Source organism: Lontra canadensis, unplaced genomic scaffold, assembly GCF_010015895.1.
Source record: "Lontra canadensis isolate GAN:19392208 unplaced genomic scaffold, GSC_riverotter_1.0 scaffold24, whole genome shotgun sequence".
NCBI classification, from domain to species: Eukaryota; Metazoa; Chordata; class Mammalia; order Carnivora; family Mustelidae; genus Lontra; species Lontra canadensis.
Genome location: NW_022631018.1, coordinates 701,725 through 725,535, shown reverse-complemented (window position 1 = coordinate 725,535; position 23,811 = coordinate 701,725). Strand labels below are relative to the sequence as shown.

Genomic DNA, 23,811 nt, shown 5'->3' with positions numbered 1-23,811 from the left:
TTTATTTATTTGACAGAGATCACAAGTAGGCAGAGAGGCAGGCAGAGGGAGAGAGAGCAAGGGAAACAGGCTCCCTGCTGAGCAGAGAGCCCGATGCGGGCCTGGATCCCAGGACCCTGGGATCATGACCTGAGCCGAAAGCAGAGGCTTTAACCCACTGAGCCACCCAGGCACCCTATATTTATTTTTCTTAAGAAATTCTTTTATTGGGCGCCTGGGTGGCTCAGTGGGTTAAAGCCTCTGCCTTCAGCTCAGGTCATGATCTCAGGGTCCTGGGATTGAGTCCCACATCAGGCTCTCTGCTCAGCAGGGAGCCTGCTTCCTCCTCTCTCTGCTTTCCTCTCTGCCTACTTGTGATCTGTCTCTGTCAAAGAAATCAATAAAATCTTTAAAAAAAAAAAAAAAGAAATTCTTTTATTATGTTCAATTAGCCAACATATAAATAGCTAGCTTTTTAAAAATAAATTGTATATTTATTTTTCTTAAGAAATTCTTTTATTATGTTCAATTAGCCAACATATATCATTAGGTTTTTAAAATTTTTAAGTTTTATTTATTTGACAGATCACAAGTAGGCAGAAAGGCAGGCAGAGAGATGGGGGGGAAGCAGGCTCCCTGCTGAGCAGAGAGCCCGATGCGGGGCTCGATCCCAGGACCCTGAGATCATGATATGAGCCAAAGGCAGAGGCTTAACCCACTGAGCCACCCAGGTGCCCCCATTAGTTTTTTTTTTTTTTTTTTTTTTTTTTTAAAGATTATATTTGTCAGAGAGAGAGAGGGGCAGACAGAGGGAGAAACCGGCTCCCTGTGAGCAAGGAGCCCAGTGTGGGACTCGATCCCAGGACCTTGGGACCATGACCCCAGCCAAAGGCAGATGCTTAATCAACTGGCCACCCAGGCATCCCTTATAGCGAGAAGTTTGTATTTAAACTTCAAGGTTTTTGGCCTGAGCAGCTGAGAAGAGGAAATTGCCGTTAAGTGAGATATGGGGAATTGTGGGAGAGAATCAGATTTGGGGACAGAATAGAGTGTTTTTTTCTAAGTCCAAATAGTGTTATTAGTGATTTATAATTTTTATATTCAGAAATTCAGAATGATGACGTATAGTAGATGTTCTCTAAAATTATTAGATTTGTAAACCTTAAGTGTTCATATATTGGGTTTCACAAAGTAAGGTATAATTGTATGGCGTTCCTGGTTTTGGTCTGCTAGGATTTAAGAGTTGGCTTCAATATCTGCTTAATTATTGTTTCTAACTTTGTCAGTGATAGTACAAAAGTTCTTATTACCCTTGATTTTTGTTCTTGTATAACCTCAAACAAGGGGGACTTCTGTTGCAAAAGAAGAAAATGTTCTTGAACTATTTGATAATCATTAAACAGGGTAATAATCACAAAACATTATAATGTTAAACACCATCATTGACAAGAAACATTTATTAATGAGGATCATGTGATACTTAGTATAGAATCTAATATATATTACAAGTATTCTCTATAATTTTTGGCAGTCTTTTTTTTTCATTTTAATAAAAGATTGGCATTTTGTAGTCTCATGGAAATTCTGCTAGAGTGGATGTTTTCTCAAGCATAAGGAAAAACAGTACATGTGACTTATTTGGAGGATGTTTCATAGAATATGGTGTTTTGTTTGGTAATCCTAACTGGTTATCTTAATACATAATACAGCTGTTTCCATTTCCATTCCTTGTAACTGCATTTAAACAAGGAGCATCTGATTCACATTAACTTTTCAGGGCATCTGGGCATACCTTCAGATTTGTTATAATAATCTTTTTTTTTTTTTTAAGATTTTATTTATTTGGCGAAGAGAGGGAACACAAGCTCGGGGAGTGGGAGAGGGAGAAGAAGCAGGCTTTCCACTGAGCAGGGAGCCTGATGTAGGGTTTGATCCCAGTACCCTGGGATCATGACCTGAGCCAAATGCAGGCGCTTAACGACTGAGCCACCCAGGCGCCCCAGTCATCATATTCTTAATGTGAAACAAAATTTAATTAGCTCTGAAACTGTAAAGATACATTCCGTTTAAGAGGAGGAAGGAATGTGATGAAGTGAACTCTAAAACTATTAGGAAAATTACGATCCATCCTACCGCAGGAATGTCTGTAGACTGTTATGAAGCCATTTTTAAAACAAGTTAATTCTGTTTTAAGATTAAAATACATCTCACTGAGTGTTACAAAATGAGGAGACGTGAGCCAGTCAAAAGAAGGGTGGGTTGAGATCCCATTCCATGTAGCCAGGACTACGTGAGCAAAGGCACAAAAAAGCAGGAAGCATCATGGTGTGTGTTAAAGTTTAGAATTTGAAGTTTGGAGGGGGGAAGGTAACCTGGAGAAGTAGGTAGAGACCTGATCATAAAAGACCTTGAAGGCAATTAAAGAGATTTTAGCTTGATGGTGAACTATTCAAGAATTTTAAGAAGAGTGACCTGGTCAAATTTTTGTTTTAAATAGATCACTTTGCCAGCTGTGTGGAGGATGGCTTTGAGGGAGACAAGACTGGAGGCAGTAGTCCAGGTGAGAGATGGTGGGGGTCTGATCTGCGGTGTTGGCAGTAGAGATGGAGAGGAGGGTGTGGGTTTGAAAAATGAAACCACAGATTCAAGGTTTTTCTTCTTCAGATATAGTAAAGTCAATTTTAAATTAAAAATGAGTGCAGGGAGGAGAGAGAGAGATGATAGTAAAGTGTTACATCACAGTAGGTAATTGGAGAGTGGCAGAGAGCCGCTCTGAACAGTTCCTGTGATCGAGAAGATCACTGCTGAAGGCATGGTGTATTTTTTGTGTAAATGACCTGAACTGCAAAAAACAGGTGATCTTTATAGGGATCGCCTATTTGTGTAGTGTGACTACATTTAGGAACCCATAAAGCCTCGAGGTAAAAAAAACTAGGTCTTAGAAGGCTTCAACCATTACACATTGTAGATACTCAAATGGCTATTGCTGGTGATATTTTCTAGAGCCATCAATTAAGTTCTCAAAATATTTTTAAAAATGTACCACCTAGGAAAAGAAAATAAGGTAAAAACTTCTTAAAACAACAGTTGGAAGCTGTTACATTATAGACCGTGCATAGTAATGCAAAGGTATTTTGTAGTGCCAAGAATATTTGTATTAAGCCAAAACATTTTTCTGTTGTTTAACAGATAATTTTAGTATTTTTGGTTTTGTCTGGAAGCACTGTTTCTATAATTTTTCTTTATGTAGACAGAGGATCCGGATTTATGCAATATGTACATATTTCTTAAAGTTTCTGTTACCTTTTCCACAATTTGTTTTGTGTGGAGAGAGTCAGTGAAGAAGGGTAGTTTGGGAGGACTTTTAAAACAGAATTTAAAACCACCACCACCACAAAGTAGCCTATATGTTTTATAAAACGAATTGCCATGTTTTTGAGTGTGGGGTTTTTTCCCCCATTTTGAGAAACCCTGCTTTTTCTATTTATTTCTGATTTTGGTTTGAGTGCATATGAATCACAGCTGAATGCTCATTTGTGATCGCTTCTCTGTCTTGTTGCATTTTCAACAAGTAGACTTCTCTCATGTTTAGGAGACCGTGCCATTTGCTCATTCTTCATGGCTCCATATTATACAGTTCTTTTCCACCCTGGAGCCATCGGTATACACATGCCAGCAGCTAAAATACTATGTATGTACTGAATTAAATGAACTTAATTTAACCATTGAACTTACTGTGAATTCCTTTCTCTGTTTATGTCTTTCAGAAGCCTTGCACCGCCCCTATGGTTGTGATGTTGAACCCCAGGCACTGAATGAAGCCATCCGGTGGAGCTCCAAGGAGAACTTACTTGGAGCCACTGAGAGTGACCCTAATCTCTTTGTTGCACTTTACGATTTTGTAGCCAGTGGTGATAACACACTCAGCATCACTAAAGGTGAGCTTCACTTTCCAGTTTTCATTAGTGGTTAAGAAATAAAGGGGTCTGTTCTAGATTCTGCCTCTGACCAAATAGGCCCCAATACTTTAGGGTTCATTTTCTTGGTTTGGTTTTGTTTTTTAAAAAACCTGTGTAAGGGATAATGTCAGTGTGTCTCCTTTATTGGGCCTATTAAGGGTAAGAGGAGATAAAGAACTTTAGAAAAAGCACCACACGGTCTATACCTACACTTTTCCCACTCTCAGGATTCAGTACTCTCTGTAATAGGCCAGCATTCATCTTATATGGCGGTAAGGTTCACTGTACATCCCTTCTAATGGAGCCATGACTAACACGAGTCATTCTTCCAGGGCCAGCTGCTACTGGGAGTGCTGTCCCTGGGCTGACTGCCTGTCTGAGAACAGTGCCAGTCCTCATTGTTAAGATTTAGAACTTGTTCCCAATATGTAAACCAACTGCATCACTAGATATACTACTTATTATTTTGTTTAGCTGACATTTTCTTTTTTTGGGGGGGAGCAGGACTTTCAACAAGAAGAAAGTAGTCTAGTGATTCCATATGCCAGTGCGAGTATCATGTCACATTGTGGACCTGCTTCAAGTAGCACTGGTGGAGACCATCTCTCATCTCTGTTTAAGTGCCTTACTGAAAGGGGTCATAGGAAAGGTTTCTGTTGTTGTAATACTCTCAAGAGAGCAGTAGTTTATTTCGGTAGAAAATTCTTATAAAAGGGAGGATTAAGAATATGACCAAGTAAAATCATTCATTATTAGTGTTTCTGAACAATGACAGAGATTGTGGAACTTTTATGAGAAAGAGCATCTGGCTGACTCAGTTGGTAGAGTGTGTGACTCTTGATCTTGGGGTCATGAGTTTGAACTCCTCATTGGGTGTAGAAATTACTTAAGGGAAAAAAAAAGAATGAAAGAAAGAGGCATGGACCATTCTCATTGTGTCCTTGGATTGGAATGCTAATCTGACTAAGCTTGTTCTTTTGAACCTTTGAAAGCCTCCTACTGGAAAAAACCTATTTCAGGATAATTTTTTTTAAAGATTTTATTTATTTATTTGTCAGTGAGAGAGAGAAAGAGAGATCACAAGCAGGAGGAGCGATAGGCAGAGGGAGAAGCAGGCTCCCTGCTGAGCAAGGACCTCCCCCCACCCCCCGCCCCCAATGCAGGACTTGATCCCAAGACTTTGGTATCATGACCCGAGCCGAACAAAGGCAGATGCTTAGCCAGCTGAGCCACCCAGGCATCCCAAGGATAATTTTTTTTAATTAAAGATTTTATTTATTTATTTGGCAGAGAGAGAGGAGAGCACAAGCAGGGGGAGTGGCAGGCAGAGGGAGAAGCAGGTTCCCTGCTGAGCAAGAAGCGCAATATGGAACTTGATTCCAGGACTCTGGGATCATGACCTGAACCAAAGGCAGACACTTAAGGACTGAACCACCCAGGCGCCCCTCAGGATAATTTTTAACTTAAATGAAATTGTGCTTTAGGTGATAATTTGTCAGACATATGCCTTTTATTTATAAGGTTCAGAATGAGGTAATAAATGGGAGTGAATATACCAGATTAAGATAGGCCTCCATTCAGGGATTGTTACCTTTTATAGAATTTTTATGTGCATCTATTTCTAAATCCAGAGCAGAAACCTACAACTCAAACTGGGGTATAGATGTGTTCCAGAGCAGGTGGGAGGCACATACATACATACTTGTGCCAGGAGGTGTCAGAGGCGAAGAAAAAGTAAACGTGTGATCTCCTAGTTGCAAGTTACTTGAAGGCTTTGGGTAGTTTTGGGGGATGGGATGGTGATAGTATTTGTATGTTATTTATAGAGATAGGTGAGGCTGTATGTATGTTGTATGTGTGTGAGGTTTATGTATCGGGAAAATTTTACACCAAGTTTTAGGATAAAACAAAGGATTTCAAAGAATTTTATACTGTGCAGTAGTCTCTTTGGGCTACAACACACTCTTTTACCTTTATTGATACTTCAGGGGAGAAGTTTGTGAAGCAAGTGACTCAGAACATTCTTTCCTAGATACACTTTTCATGTCACTGTTTTCCAAGATAGCTCTGTCACCAAGGAAATATCAGTCAAGACTGTCTGTTGCTGCCTCAGTTACCAGTTATGGCAGCTGGTGCAGCTCAAGGGCTGGGATTCTTGTTCTCTCATGGCGAACAGTGATTTGTCTTAAAACCCCTGAAATGGGGGCTCCTGGGTGGCTCAGTCGGTTAAGCCTCTGCCTTCAGCTCAGGTCATGATCCTGGGGTCCTGGGATCGAGCCCTGCGTTGGGCTCTCTGCTCAGCAGGGAGCCTGCTTCCCTTCCTCTCTCTCTGCCTGCCTCTGCCTACTTGTGATTTCTCTCTCTGTCAAATAAAATCTTAAAAAAAAAAAAAAACAAAACCCTGAAATGTCAGATTTTTCTATCAGGTTCATACTGATATAAAGTGATGTCATGCTAAAGCTATCTTACTATTTTAAAGGACAAGAAAATACATTTGAAAAATAACGATTCTTACTTTACTTCCTTCTTTGAAGATTGTTTTTTGCTTGAATTAAAAAATAAGAGTTCTCCCAACATTCCTGTCAGTAAAACCGATGTGTACATCCCCATTAGTCAGACTCATCAATTTCCATGGTACTCACAACTTCCAGAGTAGGAAATTCTCCTAACTTCCAAAAGAGAGGAAAACAAAAACCTAGGATTTTTTACTGTATCCTACTTATGATGACTTGCTGTTACCAGAAACAACGATATACTTGATGTTTACGTTTTCTGGTTTTTGTGGTACAACAGGAAAGCTACATAGGAACAAGTTTTATTTAGCTTTTCTAGTAGCATTGAGTTTTTTGTTTTCCTGCAGATACAGCTGGGGAGTATTTCTCTGCGTACTGGTGCATTTCCACAGCCACAGGACACACAGTCCTGTCTGTCCCTCTGTACATACGTATATTGTATCTGTACATACTCCTAGGTTTTTGTCATTAAATGTCTCACATCCAGGTGTCAATGGTGAGGGAGTGATAAAGTTATCCTATGGAAAACATTTCTGTGGGTTGCTGGGAAAATTTGATGACTGCCAGAATAATGATTCTGAGCTTTTCCTAAGTGGCCTATGTCTGACAGCTAGTGGGCCATATGATTTTAATTGGTTTGGTTTTCTTCTGCCGACACTGAGAAGTAGGTGTGAACTCTGTAGGAAGGTGTGCATCTCTCAGAGATAGGGGCCCAAGGCCTTTTCCACAGTTCCCCCCCGGCCCCCGCAAAAAAGGTTTAGGTTATTAGTTATTACTAATGATACCTATCACCTTTCCTGTTTTGTCTGAGTTGCACGTTTAGGGGCAAAATGTATATTAGTGAGTTTAAAGTTCACAGCTTTAACAGAAATCAAGGGTATTGACGTCGATAGCAAAGCAAAGGCATTCTGAGTAACTTGTCTTAGGTTCCAGCTTCAGTGTCAGCTTCCCTTCCCACACACTAATTTTAGAGGAATGAATAGGACTGACTCATATTCTTGGGAAATGGGAGGGAAGTTGGGAAACTATAACTGTTAAAACTTGAGTCCTGGAATGTGCTTTGGGAGTTCTACCTGCCCAGCTCCCCCAGCAGTTTTTGTTCTGAAAGCATTGCTCAAAGCCCTTTGGTCTGCTTCTATTTTGTCTTGTTTTCTTATTTATTTTTTTGTTTTTTTACATAAATGGTTTTTTGCCTCGGTGCCAACTGAAATTTAGAAGTAACTTTGTATTTCATGATTCTCATATCAAAGCCTTGATTGTTACTAACATTGAACCATATATAAAATATATTCCTTGACAGACTGTTATATGAGGGAAAAAAACGAATTATTTTTGAGGGGTGAGGCTGTGCCATTTTCCATTTCTTTCTTTTTTTTTTTTTAACTGAAGTACAGTTGACACACAATATTATATTACTTTCAGGTATACAACATAGTAATTTATTCTAAACGTTATGCTGTGCTCACCACAAGTGTAGCTACCATCTATCATTACACAGTGCTGTTATAATACCATCAGCTATATTCTCTATGCTGCTGTACCTTTTATCCTGGTGATTTATTCATTCTCTAAAGGGCTTTAAGCCTGTATCTCCTACTCCTCTTAACCTATTTTGCCCATTGCCCCTCCCTCTCCCCTCTGGCAACCATCAGTTTCTCCTCTGTATTTATGGGTCCATAACCTTTCTATCGTTGTATGCCACTGTACTATACCACACGTGGGGTTGCATGAAGTCATTTTTTTTAGGTGGTGTAAAAGCCATTAGTAAATGCGAGCAGGTTATTTCTAACTATGCTGCTTCTGTTTAAGCTACACGCTAAAGAGGTCATTCAGGATATGATGAACAGCCAAGTTTGTTCTCATTAATTTTTTAAAAAAACCATGGCATAGGAGTTCCTGATTGATTTTTCACTGAGTTTGACAGTAGACTGCTCCTGCTTGAGATAAAGTCCTAACACCTTCTCTCTTCTTCTCTGATGACTTCATGGCTAGGTGAAAAGCTTCGAGTCCTTGGTTACAACCAGAATGGTGAGTGGAGTGAAGTTCGCTCCAAGAATGGACAAGGTTGGGTGCCAAGCAACTACATCACCCCAGTGAACAGCTTGGAAAAACATTCCTGGTACCATGGACCCGTGTCACGCAGTGCAGCAGAGTATCTACTCAGCAGTCTAATCAATGGCAGTTTCCTGGTGCGAGAAAGTGAGAGCAGCCCCGGGCAGCTGTCGATCTCGCTCAGGTACGAGGGGCGTGTATATCACTACAGGATCAATACGACCACAGATGGCAAGGTAAGACGGGCCAGCACTGCCTCTAGGTGTGGACTGGTTGTTTTTTCGAAAAAAATACTCAGAATGACTAAAGAATATAGTTTTTATGTCAGACATGAAACGAAATAATCACTGATGTGAATTTGGGTTATTTGGCATGTAAAAGCTTACTTTTTTCAAAAGAATATGGTAATGGGAATTAAAAACAGTATTAATAGTTTAATGATGAGATAGAATTGCAGGTGAGTGAAGGGAACTGCTATATAAGTTAGTGGTTCTAATCATCATATACAGGTAGATACATACACACACATATGTGCATCTAGTATGTTGTACAGAATTGACAAATTAACCCTTTTTATTTTTTTTAAAGATTTTATTTATTTGACAGTGATCACAAGTAGGCAGAGCCAGGCAGAGAGAGAGAGAGGGGGGAAGCAGGCTCCCCGCTGAGCAGAGAGCCCGATGCGGGGTTTGATCCCAGGACCCTGAGATCATGACCTGAGCCGAAGGCAGAGGCTTTAACCCACTGAGCCACCCAGGTGCCCCAGAATTGGCAAATTAAGCCTTGGATCTTTGAAACTTATAATAATCTCTACCCGAAAGTTCGCAGAGTAATAATTTGGGCTTCTGAGACTGGGATTGATGGGTAGTATAGATAGATTAGTTGGACATTTAGCAATGTACCTGTTAGAAAGACCAACCATTGTAGAATGGTAGTGTAAGAATGGAGCTGTTTTACTTTCTGAACTGTGAGGCACAAATTTATGTCCATTCTGTTGAACAGTAAATTACATTGAATCATTTGTTCTTTCCTTCTATGTGATCTGCATAGTAGGGGGAAGCACACAGACTTTGCCAAGAGCAAGCAGACCTGGTTTGCCGGGTAACTCCACTGTTTCTCTTTGTTAACTTTGTGACCTTACTATAAGCCTCAATTTCTCATCCCACTTTATTGGATTGTCATGAGGATTAAATGAAATAATTTCCTTAAAACATAATAGCTGGTACAAAGTAGGAAGTAATTATTCTCTTTCTCTTTTGCATCATCCTACAGACACACTGTGTCCTGATGAAACCACATTGAATCAGATTAAGTGATAATGTAGGAGAGACCTAGCAGCTCTGCTTCTGGTTACATACCCAACAGAAATGAGTGCATGTGTGTACGGAAGACATGTCCAGGATGTTTGTACTTGCATTATTTGTAATAGCCCCAAACTAAAAACACTTAATTGTCTAACAACAGAATGAATTAATAAATTGTGGTATATTCATAAAATAGAATCTCATACAGCAACAAAAAATGAGTGTGGTACTGCTGTGTACATACATTCTGAGGAAAATCTGTGGTCCGCCTAGTTTCCTGCTTTTGCTAAATAAATTTTTATTAGAACACAGCCACATCCGCTTGTTTATGTATTGTCTATGGCTGCCTTCTCATTCTTACAGCAGCTTTGAGTTGTTAGACAGAGGCACCATGGCCACAAGCCTGAAATATTTACTCTCTGGCTCTCTGCAGAAAAGTTAGTTGACCCCATGGGTGTGAGTCTCTCTCGTAGGTGAGTCTCACACCTATGTAAAGTTGAGTGAAAGGGGTTAGTCATTGTTGGGATGGGTGTGAGGGGAGCGGCAAGGGCTGCTGAGGATATGGGATTTCTTCATGATGAAGGCTGATGTAAGTGTTCTGGAGTTACATAGTGGTGATGGTTGGACAACTTTGGGAAAGCCACTGAATTGTATACTTGAAAATGGTGGGCATTTTGGTATGTGAATTCTTTCACAATAAAGAAAAGTGGAATGGGAGAAAGCAAGCACAACAGTGCATGTAGTATGATTCCATTTGTGTAAGTTCAGAAGCAGGCAAAGCTATTGTAAGTTGTGAGAAGTCAGGAGAGTGGTTACCTTTGAAGGAGTGATTAGCTTAGCTGGGAGGGTGCTGGTAGTGTTATAATTCTTGGTGTGGGAGAGATGTTTATGTGGGTGAGTTCACCTTATAAAAATAATCAATTCTGTATGTAATATGTATCTGTACACAACACAAGTCTCTTTTTCGGAAAACAATAAACAGGTTAGCTCCCACAGGACATAGGGTTCAAAGACTGCTCATCTTTTATACTTTAATTACTTGCCACAAAATAACTACTGTTTTGCTAACAACCCTGAAATAAAATTGTGGCTCTTTTTTTAATGGCCTAGCCACTCGATAGCACATCCTAATTAAATAAAAATTGTAAGATCCTTAAATACTCTCTTCCTACCAAAAAAAAAAAAAAAAAAAAAAGAAAAAAAAGAAAAGAAAAAAAAAAGCCAGTGGTTCTCAAGTTTTGTTCTGTATAAGATTCTGTGTAAGATTTCATGACCTTTCAGAGACCAGGTCTCCCCTTTCCTACTTAAATCAGAATTTCTGCCTTTATCTTATGAATTTGGGTTTCACAGTCTTGTTGCTTCAACATATTCGAAGTCCAGTGATTTTTTTTTTTTTTTTAGATTTTATTTATTTATTTGACAGACAGAGATTACAAGTGGGCAGAGAGAGAGAGAGGAGGAAGCAGGCTCCCTGCTAAGCAGAGGGCCTGATGCAGGGCTCCATCCCAGGACCCTGGGATCATGACCTGAGCCGAAGGCAGAGGCTTTAACCCACTGAGCCACCCAGGCACCCCTTGAAGACCAGTGATCTTGATGATCCAGAAAGATAGCTTGGAAATCCCGTTCCCCCCACTCTGCCTGGGAAGAGTGGTGTAAAGAGGATTAAACTGAAGTTGTGTTTTCCTTTCTCCTCATCGCTTAATTCTTTCACTTACCTCCGTAAAAGAGCCTCCTATCTTCATATCTTCAGACCAGTGAAATAATGGGCTTTGAAAAAGGTTTTCAGACCTCTTTTCAAGTTGCTAGCTTTTCTCCTGCCTTTCTCACCAGGTGTACGTCACTGCGGAGAGCCGCTTTAGCACCCTGGCAGAGCTCGTGCACCATCACTCCACGGTGGCTGATGGGCTGGTGACAACGTTACATTACCCGGCGCCCAAGTGTAATAAGCCCACAGTCTATGGTGTGTCCCCCATCCATGACAAATGGGAAATGGAACGAACGGATATTACCATGAAGCACAAGCTTGGGGGTGGTCAGTACGGAGAAGTTTATGTTGGCGTCTGGAAGAAATACAGCCTTACGGTTGCTGTGAAGACATTGAAGGTGGGTTGCTGAGAATTAGTTTCCAGGCCTTTTTTTTTCCTTTTGTGCTGAATCACTTGGAAATATGAGTGCGCCCCTCTTTAACTTTGGAACACTTTCCACCCACTGGTGCCAAGCACATCAGCAAATTGATGAGTAACCTCAGTGCCCTTGCTGACAGTGCGGGGACAGATTGTTCACTGCGACATAGTGAAACCCACATGTGGGGAAGGTTGGTCTCTGGAGGGTGTTGATGTAGGTCTTAGTGGGAGGTTAGGAGCGGATTATGAAGTTATAAAAGCCAAACAAGCTGTTTTGTTTCCTGAGAATGACCCCTGCTGGACGACATTGTTCATGCAGTGCTCAAGAATTGTGGGTTCTCTCTTGTCTCCTTGAACTCTCTGCCTCATGCTCCCCCATCTCTCTGAGATTAGATCACTTCTTCTCCTCATAGTCACAGGAATCTTCTTTCTGATGCCACTGCCTTCTTTAAGCGTCCTAGTATCCAATTACAAAGTTGTCACTCATTCCATTCTCTGAAGATCTCCCATATGCCGTGTAGCTCTGGCGAATCACGGGTAAGGGCTGCTCTTCGGCTTCCTGAGTGTGATCAATTTCAGTCAGCAAATATTTATTAAGCATATTTTGAGTGTGAGAGAGTATACATGGCTTTGCACACATGTATTGCTCCTTAAGGAATTTGTCAGGAAGACAAATGCGTAAACAGCTAACTCTTCTGTCTCCTCTTTGGAAGGCTGAGGTACCTAGGGAAGTAAATTGTCAGAGAACTGAGTCATCCATCCAGGTCTCCCAGGCCTCAGTTGTGATGGGATAGGATGGCTGAATTATGCTTGCCCTGATAATTTTCACTCCAGTTTCAAATATTGGATAAATTTAGAGACACTCTTTTTTCTTAATTGGATGTTTCTGGAGCCTATTATTAGGTTCTGATAAAATTTCTGTAAGTAATCTGCTAGAATATTCAAAAGATACCTCCTTTTAAAACTGTAGTTTTAGGATTGTAAGTTGACTCAAATGATTAAAATAGGGGTTTGTCCCCTGTTTTTTTTTTTTTTTAATTGTTTTTTTTTTTAATTTTTCCCCCTTTCCAGGAAGATACCATGGAGGTGGAAGAGTTCCTGAAGGAAGCTGCAGTGATGAAGGAAATCAAGCATCCTAATCTGGTCCAACTATTAGGTGAGGAAGATTGCCTGAATCATAGGTACAAGTCCTTGTCTCCCAAACCCATTATTTCCAAATGCTGCTTTTGTATCACCATGGTGGAAGCTCTAGGTACAAATCTACTTCAATAAGTGGTTGTCATTTTTAATGACATTTAATTTAATCAGCAGGCTCTCTGTTTAAAAATTGCCCTGAAATGGGGTCCCTGGCTTGCTCATTCAGTAGAGCATCTTACTCTTAATCTTGGGGCCATGAGTTTGAGCCCCAAGTTCAATGTAGAGATCACATACATACATACATACATACATAAATTAATTTTTAAAAATTTTAATAAAAATTGCCCAGGAAAGTGGCCTGGGTTGATTATAATATATAAAACTGGCCAACTTATGGTAATTGCCTCAGAATCAAGGTTCAAGATTACTCAGAATGATACCACACCAAACATTGTCAAAAATATTTTTACAAAATAGACATGAAACAAAGAACTGTTGAAAAGCAGATTCCAAATTGTGGCCACACACATTGGTTCACCTTCCTCAGCAGCAGGTGCTGTCCTGTCGCAGAACGGCTCCTAACCCATTCAGGTCACGAAGAAATTAGTGATTGAACTCTTGGCCCTTCTTAAAGAAGGACCAGTTTTCTTTGTTCACCTTGAGCCATGCTGTCCCAAAGGAAGTAGTTTCTTTTTGATTCTTTACAAGGAGTCTGCCATGTATCAGTGAAATCTTTGACTGTGGAAACAGTCTTTTTACAAAGTATGATACGGGCTGGGCTCACCTGGTCTTCAACATACACACAATTGCTGTTACTTAAAGATAAACATTGTTAGTGTGCAGGTGAGGATGGGAATCACGGGCATGTACGGAACTAAGGACATTTTGGTCTTCTTGACCCCTTATGAAATTAATGCTTTTCCCCAAGCAGGCAGATACTCAGATGCATGTGGATTTCCAAAGAATGATGTAGTGAAAGCCAGGACTCCCTTATCAACCACTTTTATGTGAACTTTGCTGTGTTATTTTAGGAGAGTATGGTGGCGAGAAGGGAAAAGATTACTGCTGAGCTAGACTTTAAAATGTGTCTGTTTATCTTGTCGAGGTGGTTGGGAATTTTTGGAAATATTCTAATAAAACAAGCTCTGTTCTTCAACTATCAGGTGTGTGTACTTTGGAGCCACCATTTTACATCGTGACTGAGTACATGCCATATGGCAACTTGCTCGATTATCTCCGAGAATGCAGCCGAGAAGAGGTGACTGCGGTGGTCCTGCTGTACATGGCCACTCAGATCTCCTCTGCAATGGAGTATCTAGAGAAGAAGAATTTCATCCATAGGTGTGTAAAGCCTGATTATGGCCCATGACTAACCATGAAGCTACCTTGCTTGATGTGCAAATAAAAGAATGTGAGAACCTTACTGGAAATTTCCCGATGATGCAGAAAAACAGTTTTCTCTTTTATAGGACCCACCCACTATAATGTCATTTCCAGTTTATAAACCTACAGTATTTTGGTTAAAGTATTAATGGGCCTTTGCTAATTCTTAAAACAGAATGCTCTTTATTTTGCCCAGGACCATTTCCAAGAGCCTTGTGCTCTACCTAATGGCTTAATTTTAAAAATAGCTTTCTGTCTTAGTAAAGAACTTAAAGCCTTGTAGAAAAGCATCTTTTGCTCACCTCTGAAACCTCTCCCAGCGTACTGGTAAATAGGAACCCATGTTCTGAAGTGGGCTTTATTCTAGTATCAGATGACTGCTGCCTCTTGGTGATGACTCTACAAGTGATATATAATTAGTGGCTTTCTCCTGTGTTAGCAGCTATCATCAGGTGCTACTGTATCTGTCAGCATGGACTTAACCAACTCTGCTTACAGCACAAAGGATCAAGAAGAAACTGCTCATGGCCGTTTTTCTCAACATCTGAATGGAATCACATTAGGGTTCTCTTTTCCACAGAGATCTCGCAGCCCGTAACTGCCTTGTAGGAGAAAACCATGTGGTGAAAGTGGCCGACTTTGGCTTAAGTAGATTGATGACGGGAGACACCTATACTGCGCATGCTGGAGCCAAATTTCCTATTAAATGGACAGCACCAGAGAGTCTTGCCTACAATACCTTCTCAATTAAATCTGATGTCTGGGGTAAGGTTGGAAGGGACTTCTTCTATGTCTGTCATTTTAGGTTTTTAATGTTCTTAATTCTTTAGAGCTTCTCATTTATGTAATCAGTAAACTCTGTCTTGGCCCCCATCTTTCATTCAGCAAGGATTTATTAAATACCTATTATCTGCCAGATAATAGAAGTGTAAAGAGGAAAGTGGGGGGGGGGAGTCCTCACTTTCAAAGAGCTCACAGTCTAGATCTTGGATTGCATTGGACTTTTACTGATCTTCTCTCTGTAAAGACCCTGTTTTCCGTATTAAATTTATTGCTCATTTTCGAAGTACTGTGACGCAGAATAGCCTCTTCTCTTCAAGGAAGGCATGATGGAATTGCACCTAGGGTTTGTCCTTGTAACTAACTCATGTTGTTTCTGTTACGCTGGAAAGCAGTCTGATTTAGCAGAGGCTCTTAGACTGAACAAGTCTAGAAATTTGGGTTATAGGCCAACAGAAATAGTTGTAAGATGCCGAGTCACTTTTCACAGAAATCTCAAACTCAGAAATAATATGTGACAAAATCAAGCAAATTTTCTTTGCCAGGGTGATTTTTTTTTCCCCTCTGACTTTAAAAGAGTCCATTTTCTATTTTACTCCTTCAATATTAGCTGATCTAAAAACTGGAACTCATTAAATAGATCATCGCTTGTACTAAGAGTAGTTCGGTTCTGTCCCAGACTTTTTATGGTCATAATTCACTCTCCCTCACTATGGTTAAATCTAAAAATTGGGAAATTAATGGGGCACCTGGGTAACTCAGTTGAGCGTCAGACTCTTGGTTTTGGCTTGGTTTGTGATTTTGGTGTGTCGGCGATGTGGGATCAAGCCCTGCTCGCATTCAGTGGGGAGTCTGCTTGGGATTCTCTCTCCTTCTCCTGTCCCTCCCTCCCTGCTCCTGTACTGTGTGCTCATGCGTGCTCTTTCTCTCAAATAAAAAATCTTAAAAAAAAAAAATTGGGAAATTAATACAAAACGGTCTTGAGGTATATCTGAATCATTTTGCGACAGATATCTTAGGACAAGTTCAGCTGTAAAAATTAGAATGCTATAAGAATTAGAACAGTTTACTAATGTTGTAACAGTGTGGATGTTAATCCAAAACTTGGAAGAGAAGTCACCTAATAGTATAAAATAGATAAATCAGAAGAAACATTCAGCTTTTTTTACATCCCTTTTGCAGCTTTTGGGGTACTGTTGTGGGAAATTGCTACATATGGAATGTCACCGTATCCAGGCATTGACCTGTCTCAGGTGTATGATCTACTGGAGAAAGGATATCGAATGGAACAACCTGAAGGATGCCCCCCTAAGGTTTATGAACTTATGAGAGCATGTGAGTGTTTTCTTTTGTATTTTAATTTTGAAGACTTAAGTCAGTGATTCAGAATGATTAAAGAAATAGAGAAACCGTTTTCCTCAAAGTATTAGATTGACTCCAACCTCCTGACATATAAAGGATTGGTGGGGCACTGAGTGGCTTAGTCAGTTAAGCTTCTGCCTTTAGCTCAGGTCATGATCTCAGGGTCCTGGGATCAAGCCTCTGTGCTTCTCCCTCTGCCTCTGCCCTTCCCCACCACTTTCACTCATGCTTTCTCTTTCAAATAAATAAATAAACTCTTTAAAAAAAAAAAAAGGTTGGTCATTGATCAGCCAGTTGGCATATATGATAAACCATCAAGTTTAATTGGAATCCTGACACAGTCGTCCATGGCCCATATATAAATTTCCCCAACCCACTTGTATAATAAAGATAATAAGAAATCGGGTTTAGAGTTTGGGTAGGGGAAGTCTGCTTTCAAGCAGATAAAAATTATTGCTAAAGACTAGAAAATACTTGAAAGTAGCCTCTCATGAATAAACACAAGCATCTGACTTCTTACAGATGAGAAAGCTGGAAGGTGAGTAGGGAATTAAATTGCATTGTGTTTAAGCATATGTCTTGTTATTTTCCTTACTGTCCTGTTTTTGTCAAAGTGAACTCTTAAGTTCCTCCTTTCTGATATCCTGTTATATTTCTGAACATGGACAGTTGATTGTAAGGTTAGAATGAGTTTGAAGACAGGTCTCATCACTTCCTTCATTTTCCCAGTAGAAAACAACTTTCCATTTCGTAAACCATCTCTCTACCCCTCTTTATCCCTGTAGTAGAAAGAACAGAAGCTGGGGCTACTGAGAAGGACCAGCCCTGGGAAGTGGGTTTATTACACCTGAGTCTGGAACTGAGAAGCAGCTCCCTCGCTCACTGTGAACCTGCTGTACCTCCGCCTTAGTAGCCTCCCTCCCAGGTGTGCCCCCGGGTATTTAATTTCTGCAAGGAGCTTTCAGCACGTCCTTCTTTTGTTCCACAGGCTGGAAGTGGAGCCCTGCTGACCGGCCGTCTTTTGCTGAAACACATCAGGCTTTTGAAACCATGTTCCATGACTCCAGCATTTCCGAAGGTAGGACTCTGGCAGGTTATTGGTGGTGGCCAGGTCTGGGTGGTGGTAGGGGTCATAATAACATTGCAAAAATGATAGACTCCTCTAGTTTGGGACTCCATTTCAAAGGACTGAATTAATTCTTGGCCTCCGTTATTCTTATTTTGCCCTCTGTTTTGCTATTTTTAAATGTGTCTCTATGTCTCAAGCTCATTTCTAACATTGAAATTGTATTTTAATTAGAAATTCAATCTCATCATAGAGAAGAAGTTGGGTAGTTCTTAAACCACCAACACTTAACCATATATGGAAGGGAATTAAAAATGAGTAGGAGGAATATTCTGCCTCCCTGAACCATACCTACAAAGACAGAATCAAATCATAAAAGCAATATCCAGAAATTTCATTTCTGGAAATAGATCTTAAGGAAATAATTAAGGGTATGAATAAAGATTTAGCTACAAGGATGTTGCATCAGCATGTAGTTTTTAATATTGAAAAATGAACAATTTAAAAATCCAGTGGGCTGATTGATACATTCATATAATTGAATATTTAAAATGATATTCTTAGATATATTGACATGGAAAATAGTTTCAAAATGAGCATGTTAAGCTATGAACAGTGAGAACCCTTTTTCATATCCGAAAAACGAATATATGGACACATACAGGCAGCTAACAACGTCAGTATCACAGTGCCTCTAACAATTATGTGCTGAAGTCAGACAGTACACTTGTTACAGAGACAGCCTATTCCTAGAGAGCTAAAAACAGAATTCTTAGTTATGTGTGCTGATTGGATTCTCTAGTATAGCTCCAGAATTTTGCACATATTTTTCCAGTTTTTCTTTCCTTCCTAATTGAGCATAAGAACTTATGACTTAAGTTCAGGTTTTAAAATATAAGAAGAGGAAATCAGGCAAGTTGAATTTTGTTGTCTTCCTTTAGCTATTTATCATTTCAGATAAGAAGAAAGGGGAAAGTATAACCCTGAAGTTGAATGAAAAGTATTTTCTTCCTAGTTCTTTGCTAGCTGAAACTTGTGCACATCAGCCTTTGGGCCAGATTGAGCAGCTGCCCCTCACGACCCTCTTCTTTACTCTTTGTGCTTTACTTCGTGTGGCATTCAAGTGGTAGAAATCACAGGCTCCATTTCTTTGATGCTTCTGTGTCAACTTTTAACTTCTGTTGACTCCTTAGTTATTTCTGTTTCTCTTGAAAATGTTCTATCCTTTTAAAAAATTCAACCATTTTCAAACCGTTTTCAAAGGTAACTGCAATTCAAAATTGCTAAACAAGAAATTTATGATTATTTAACCCACATTTTATTAAGCATTTAATCTGTGGGAAGCACATTACTGAAGACACAGAGATAAGACACAGTTCCTACCTTAAAAGGATGTACTTACTTGTTGGTTGTGAGTGGAAAAAACCTAACTCAACCTTTCTAAAGCAATAAAAGGAGGATTTATTTGCTCATAACCAAACCTTGGTTTGGTTCAAAGTCAGTAGAAGCCACAGACTCAAGTAGCTTTGGGACTTCCTCCTTCCACAGCCTCTCCCACCCAGTATCACTTTACTTTTGTCTCTGCTTTGATGTCATCCTCGGAATCTTCCAAGAGGCATGGGGCACAGTTGCTAGCATCCTTGAGGTCATATCCTCATAGTTTATGTCTCTCTGCCAGCTGCTGTATATAGCAGTGTAGGAAAAGAGTCTCGCTGGCATGGCTTGGGTTATGTGCCATGTACCCATTCTTGTGAGGGAGCCGATTTTTGAAATAGTTACCCAAAAATTTAATTGCTCTCACTTGGTTCATTTTTGTTCCGGAATGAATACCAAAGTATGTCTTTGCCCCAGTAGGAGCCACAAAACACATAGCCATGTTCAAAAGGGTGAACACTTCTTCACGAGCCTCATTTGGTTCATTTGCATGAAATGAAATCTATCTACCCTCCTTCTTTGGGTAAGGTGCAACCTAAAAATGAAAATAACTCCAGAAATCTGTAGCCTTTGTTCAGCCTCTGAGCGAGCACTCAGTAAACAAGGCTAGCCAAATGATTTGAAAGCCCGTGAAACCGTGCTTACTTAACATTACTCCTCATCAGAGAAGTCCAAAATAGAACGGTGAGATGCCACCATATACCAATACCAGAATGGCTAAAATTAAAATCGAGCCCAAAAAAAACAGATAATACCAAACTCTAGCAAGCATACAGAGTAACCAGAGCTTTTATACAATGCAGGTGGGAGTATAGATTGGTACAGCCGTCTTGGGAGACAGTTTGGCAGGATCCAGCGAAGCTGAGTGTTGTGCGCCCTGTAACCCACCAGTCCTGCTCCCAGGGGTGTACCCAGCAGACCTACACGTATGATTCTGAAGCAAAAGACACGTAGCCAGGTGTTCCTAGTGGCCTAGTTACAGTAGCCCCAAACTGGAAGCAGCCTAAATACCCATCAAAAGGAAATAGATTCATTTTGTTTGAGTCACACATTTGATCGATGCACCATGACAGAAAGCCCCTGCCACAGGCCACGTCGTGGATGAGGCTGTGTGCAGTGTTGGACCACAGAAGCCCGGCCTAGAAGAGTCCATACTCTTGTGATTCCATTACATATTTGAGTGCTCTTTTCTCCAGGTTTTTTCTCCGTTGTGTATCCTGAGAAGAAAACCTTTTCTGTGTCATGAAACGGTTTTTTATCAGTCCTTTTTATCCTTGTCCTCACAGAGGTAGCTGAGGAGCTTGGGAGAGCCGCCTCCTCCTCATCTGTTGTTCCATACCTGCCCCGACTGCCTATGCTTCCTTCCAAGACGCGGACGCTGAAGAAACAGGTGGAGAACAAGGAGAACATCGAAGGGCCACAGGACGCCACAGAAAATTCTGCTTCTAGTTCAGCACCAGGTACTGGTCACTAGGCGGGGAGAAGGAAACTGTCTTCGTTTCCAGAACCTTGGGGATGATGCTTTATCTCCACTGTGCTGCCCGTCTTCCCTGAGGGAGCGGCTGGCACTGAAATCGTGTCTGCTCTTGGGCTCAGCCCCGCAGTGCTGGCGTTAGTCCCGATCTCTTTGTCCGCTGCCCAACTCGGCCTCCTGCTCTCTTTCCTCAGCTCCCGAATCCCAGCCGCTTACCATCCTTACAGTTCTGGCAAAAACTGCCTGATAGATGAGGCCAGGGCGTGTTGTCATTTTTAGAGAAAAGACAGATATGCCGAGGTGAAAATCAGTGGGTTGTTCCTTTGCATTTATAGCCCGTGTGGTATTTGGGACACTCATCGGTGTGAAATAGTATTATCGGTGATACTGTATTTATTAGTTTTCTCTGAGTCCTGCTAATGCCTGACATTTAAGAGATCCTGAAAAAACTTTTACAATGTAACCTTAGTTACTCAAGTGTAATGGAGTCACTGTTTGTCTTTCACATTACTGACTGGCTGTTTCTCATCAGGGTTCCTTAGAGGTGCACAGGCCCCCACTGGGTCCCCAGCACTGCCTCGAAAACAAAGAGACAAGTCACCCAGCAGCCTCTTGGAAGATGCCAAAGAGACATGCTTCACCAGAGACAGGAAGGGAGGCTTCTTCAGCTCCTTCATGAAAAAGAGAAATGCTCCCACACCCCCCAAACGCAGCAGCTCCTTCCGAGAAATGGAGAATCAACCCCACAAGAAATATGAGCTCACGGGTAACTTCTCATCTGTTGCTTCTCTGCAGCATGCTGATGGGTTCTCTTTCACTCCTGCCCAGCAAGAGGCGAATCTGGTGCCACCCAAGTGCTATGGGGGGAGCTTTGCGCAGAGGAACCTCTGTAATGACGATGGCGGTGGGGGCGGGGGCAGTGGCACCGCTGGGGGCGGGTGGTCTGGCATCACAGGCTTCTTTACACCACGCTTAATCAAAAAGACACTGGGCTTACGAGCGGGGAAACCCACAGCCATTGATGACACTTCCAAGCCTTTTCCAAGGTCAAACTCTACATCTTCCATGTCCTCAGGGCTTCCAGAGCAGGATAGGATGGCAATGACCCTTCCCAGGAACTGCCAGAGGTCCAAACTCCAGCTGGAAAGGACAGTGTCCACCTCTTCTCAGCCAGAAGAGAATGTGGACAGGGCCAATGACATGCTTCCCCCAAAATCAGAGGAAGGTGCTGCTCCAAGCAGGGAGAGACCAAAAGCCAAACTTTTGCCCAGAGGAGCCGCGGCTCTTCCTCTCAGAACCCCCTCTGGGGATCCAGCCATTACAGAGAAGGACTCTCCGGGGGCTGGGGTGGCTGGAGTGGCAGCTGCCCCAAAGAGCAAGGAGAGGAATGGTGGGGTGCGACTCGGCATGGCTGGAGTCCCAGAGGACGGCGATCAGACGGGCTGGTCTTCTCCGGCCAAGGCTGCAGCAGCCCTCCCAACCACTCACAACCACAAAGTGCCGGTCCTTATCTCACCCACTCTGAAGCACACTCCCGCTGATGTGCAGCTCATTGGCACAGACTCTCAGGGCAATAAATTCAAACTCTTATCTGAGCATCAGGTCACATCCTCTGGAGACAAGGACCGACCCCGACGGGTAAAACCAAAGTGTGCCCCACCCCCACCCCCAGTGATGAGACTACTGCAGCATCCGTCCTTGTGCTCAGACCCCGCGGAAGAGCCGACCGCCCCTACTGCAGGACCGCCCGCACTAGAAACACAGGAAGGAGGGAAAAAGGCCGCTCCGGGGGCAGTGCCTGGAGGTGGGAAAGCCGGGAGGCCAATGATGCCTCCGCCTCAAGTGCCTCTGCCCACATCTTCCATCTCGCCAGCCAAAATGGCTAATGGCACAGCAGGTACTAAAGTGGCCCTGAGAAAAACCAAACAGGCGGCTGAGAAAATCTCAGCAGACAAAATCAGCAAAGAGGCCCTGCTGGAATGTGCTGACCTACTGTCCAGTGCCATCACAGAACCTGTGCCCAACAGCCAGCTGGTGGACACTGGCCACCAGCTCCTTGACTACTGCTCAGGCTATGTGGACTGCATCCCTCAAACGCGTAACAAATTTGCCTTCCGAGAGGCTGTGAGCAAACTGGAACTCAGCCTGCAGGAGCTGCAGGTGTCTTCGGCCGCTGCCGGGGTGCCCGGGGCCAACCCTGTCCTTAATAACTTATTGTCATGCGTGCAGGAGATCAGCGACGTGGTGCAGAGGTAGCCACTGTGAGCCTCGTGGGAAGATGCTCACAGTTCTGAGGGGAGAGGGGGAGGGGCTTGTTTTCCTGTGTTCTTGTTTTCAAAAAATGAAAGACTGATACTTGAGTGTGTTTATGTGAAGTACCTCAGATCTCTGAGTTCTCACGTTTACAGGTTCATCTCAAAAATAACAAAAAGCAAAACATGTAGGACAGGGAAATGAGATGGGGACGGAGCAGTCGTGGACAGGATTGGAAGGTGCCCCGGAACATCAGGGAACGTGTGTATGTCAGGCCGCGAAGAACCCAGTCCAGGCCGCTCCTACCCAGAATGCTGCACGGTGGTGTCGTGGGGCTGCTCTCGGCAAGGCTGCAGGCCCGTGCCTGCCTGGGGACTGGCCGAGGCACGCACTCTGCACCTCACACAGGAGGCTTGACTTGCGGCTCCACTAGGTACTATCCGTAATGTCGCGCCACCTCGCCAAGTGAATGGGGTGGGACAGAAGAAGGGAAAGCTGGGAATGTACCGAGGGACCGTTTCTTTGAGGCTGCTGAGCGCAGCTGTTTCTGCAGAGCTCCCTGCAGTAGTAGGAACTGGGTGTGCTCCCGTCCTCTTCCCCATGGTGTGCTAGTTGGTGCAGGAAGTAAAAGAATGCTAGGAAGTCGTCAGGGAGCTTGAAACCTCCTCCTCACATCTTCTCCACTGATGAGCAGAAGTCCTTTCTCCCAGTTTCACGATTCCAAATGGACCAGGATTGGGTTTCTACTTGCTGGTGCCCATCTATACGTCATAGGCATAGGGGTCTCCTTAGTGGTTCCTCTCTGCTCTGCGCTGGGCAGGCTGTCTTCCTTTATCTCTGGCAGTATTCGGGGCATTAACCAATGCTGATTTTGAAAATGGTGGTCATGTACAGGTTCTCTTGGGAATCCTTTTTTGATACGGTGTCCCTGCATACCGACATACTGGCCAAGGAATTGAGCAGCTCTGTATTTTTTCAATCAGCTAAAATAC

At 42.2% G+C, this 23,811-nt stretch overlaps 1 protein-coding gene across 6 annotated transcripts in view; it reads left to right on the top strand.

Annotated features, from left to right (window-relative positions):
* Positions 1 to 22,926, top strand: part of ABL2 (ABL proto-oncogene 2, non-receptor tyrosine kinase) — a 106,606-nt gene extending 83,680 nt beyond the window's left edge. For 2 of the 6 annotated variants that reach the window (XM_032862587.1, XM_032862588.1), the window contains exons 2-13: positions 2,477 to 2,539; positions 3,747 to 3,917; positions 8,444 to 8,739; positions 11,638 to 11,910; positions 13,002 to 13,086; positions 14,231 to 14,408; positions 15,031 to 15,215; positions 16,413 to 16,565; positions 17,581 to 17,670; positions 20,379 to 20,552; positions 21,099 to 21,332; positions 21,642 to 22,926. In XM_032862587.1, the coding sequence (XP_032718478.1) occupies positions 2,477 to 2,539; positions 3,747 to 3,917; positions 8,444 to 8,739; positions 11,638 to 11,910; positions 13,002 to 13,086; positions 14,231 to 14,408; positions 15,031 to 15,215; positions 16,413 to 16,565; positions 17,581 to 17,670; positions 20,379 to 20,552; positions 21,099 to 21,332; positions 21,642 to 22,822 (3,083 nt within the window). In that variant the 3' untranslated portion in view covers positions 22,823 to 22,926. Of the gene's footprint in view, positions 1 to 2,476; positions 2,540 to 3,746; positions 3,918 to 8,443; positions 8,740 to 11,637; positions 11,911 to 13,001; positions 13,087 to 14,230; positions 14,409 to 15,030; positions 15,216 to 16,412; positions 16,566 to 17,580; positions 17,671 to 20,378; positions 20,553 to 21,098 lie in introns of all 6 variants that reach the window. The other 4 variants (XM_032862584.1, XM_032862585.1, XM_032862589.1 and 1 more) reach the window with 3 other exon arrangements.
* Positions 22,927 to 23,811: the final 885 nt, after the last annotated feature.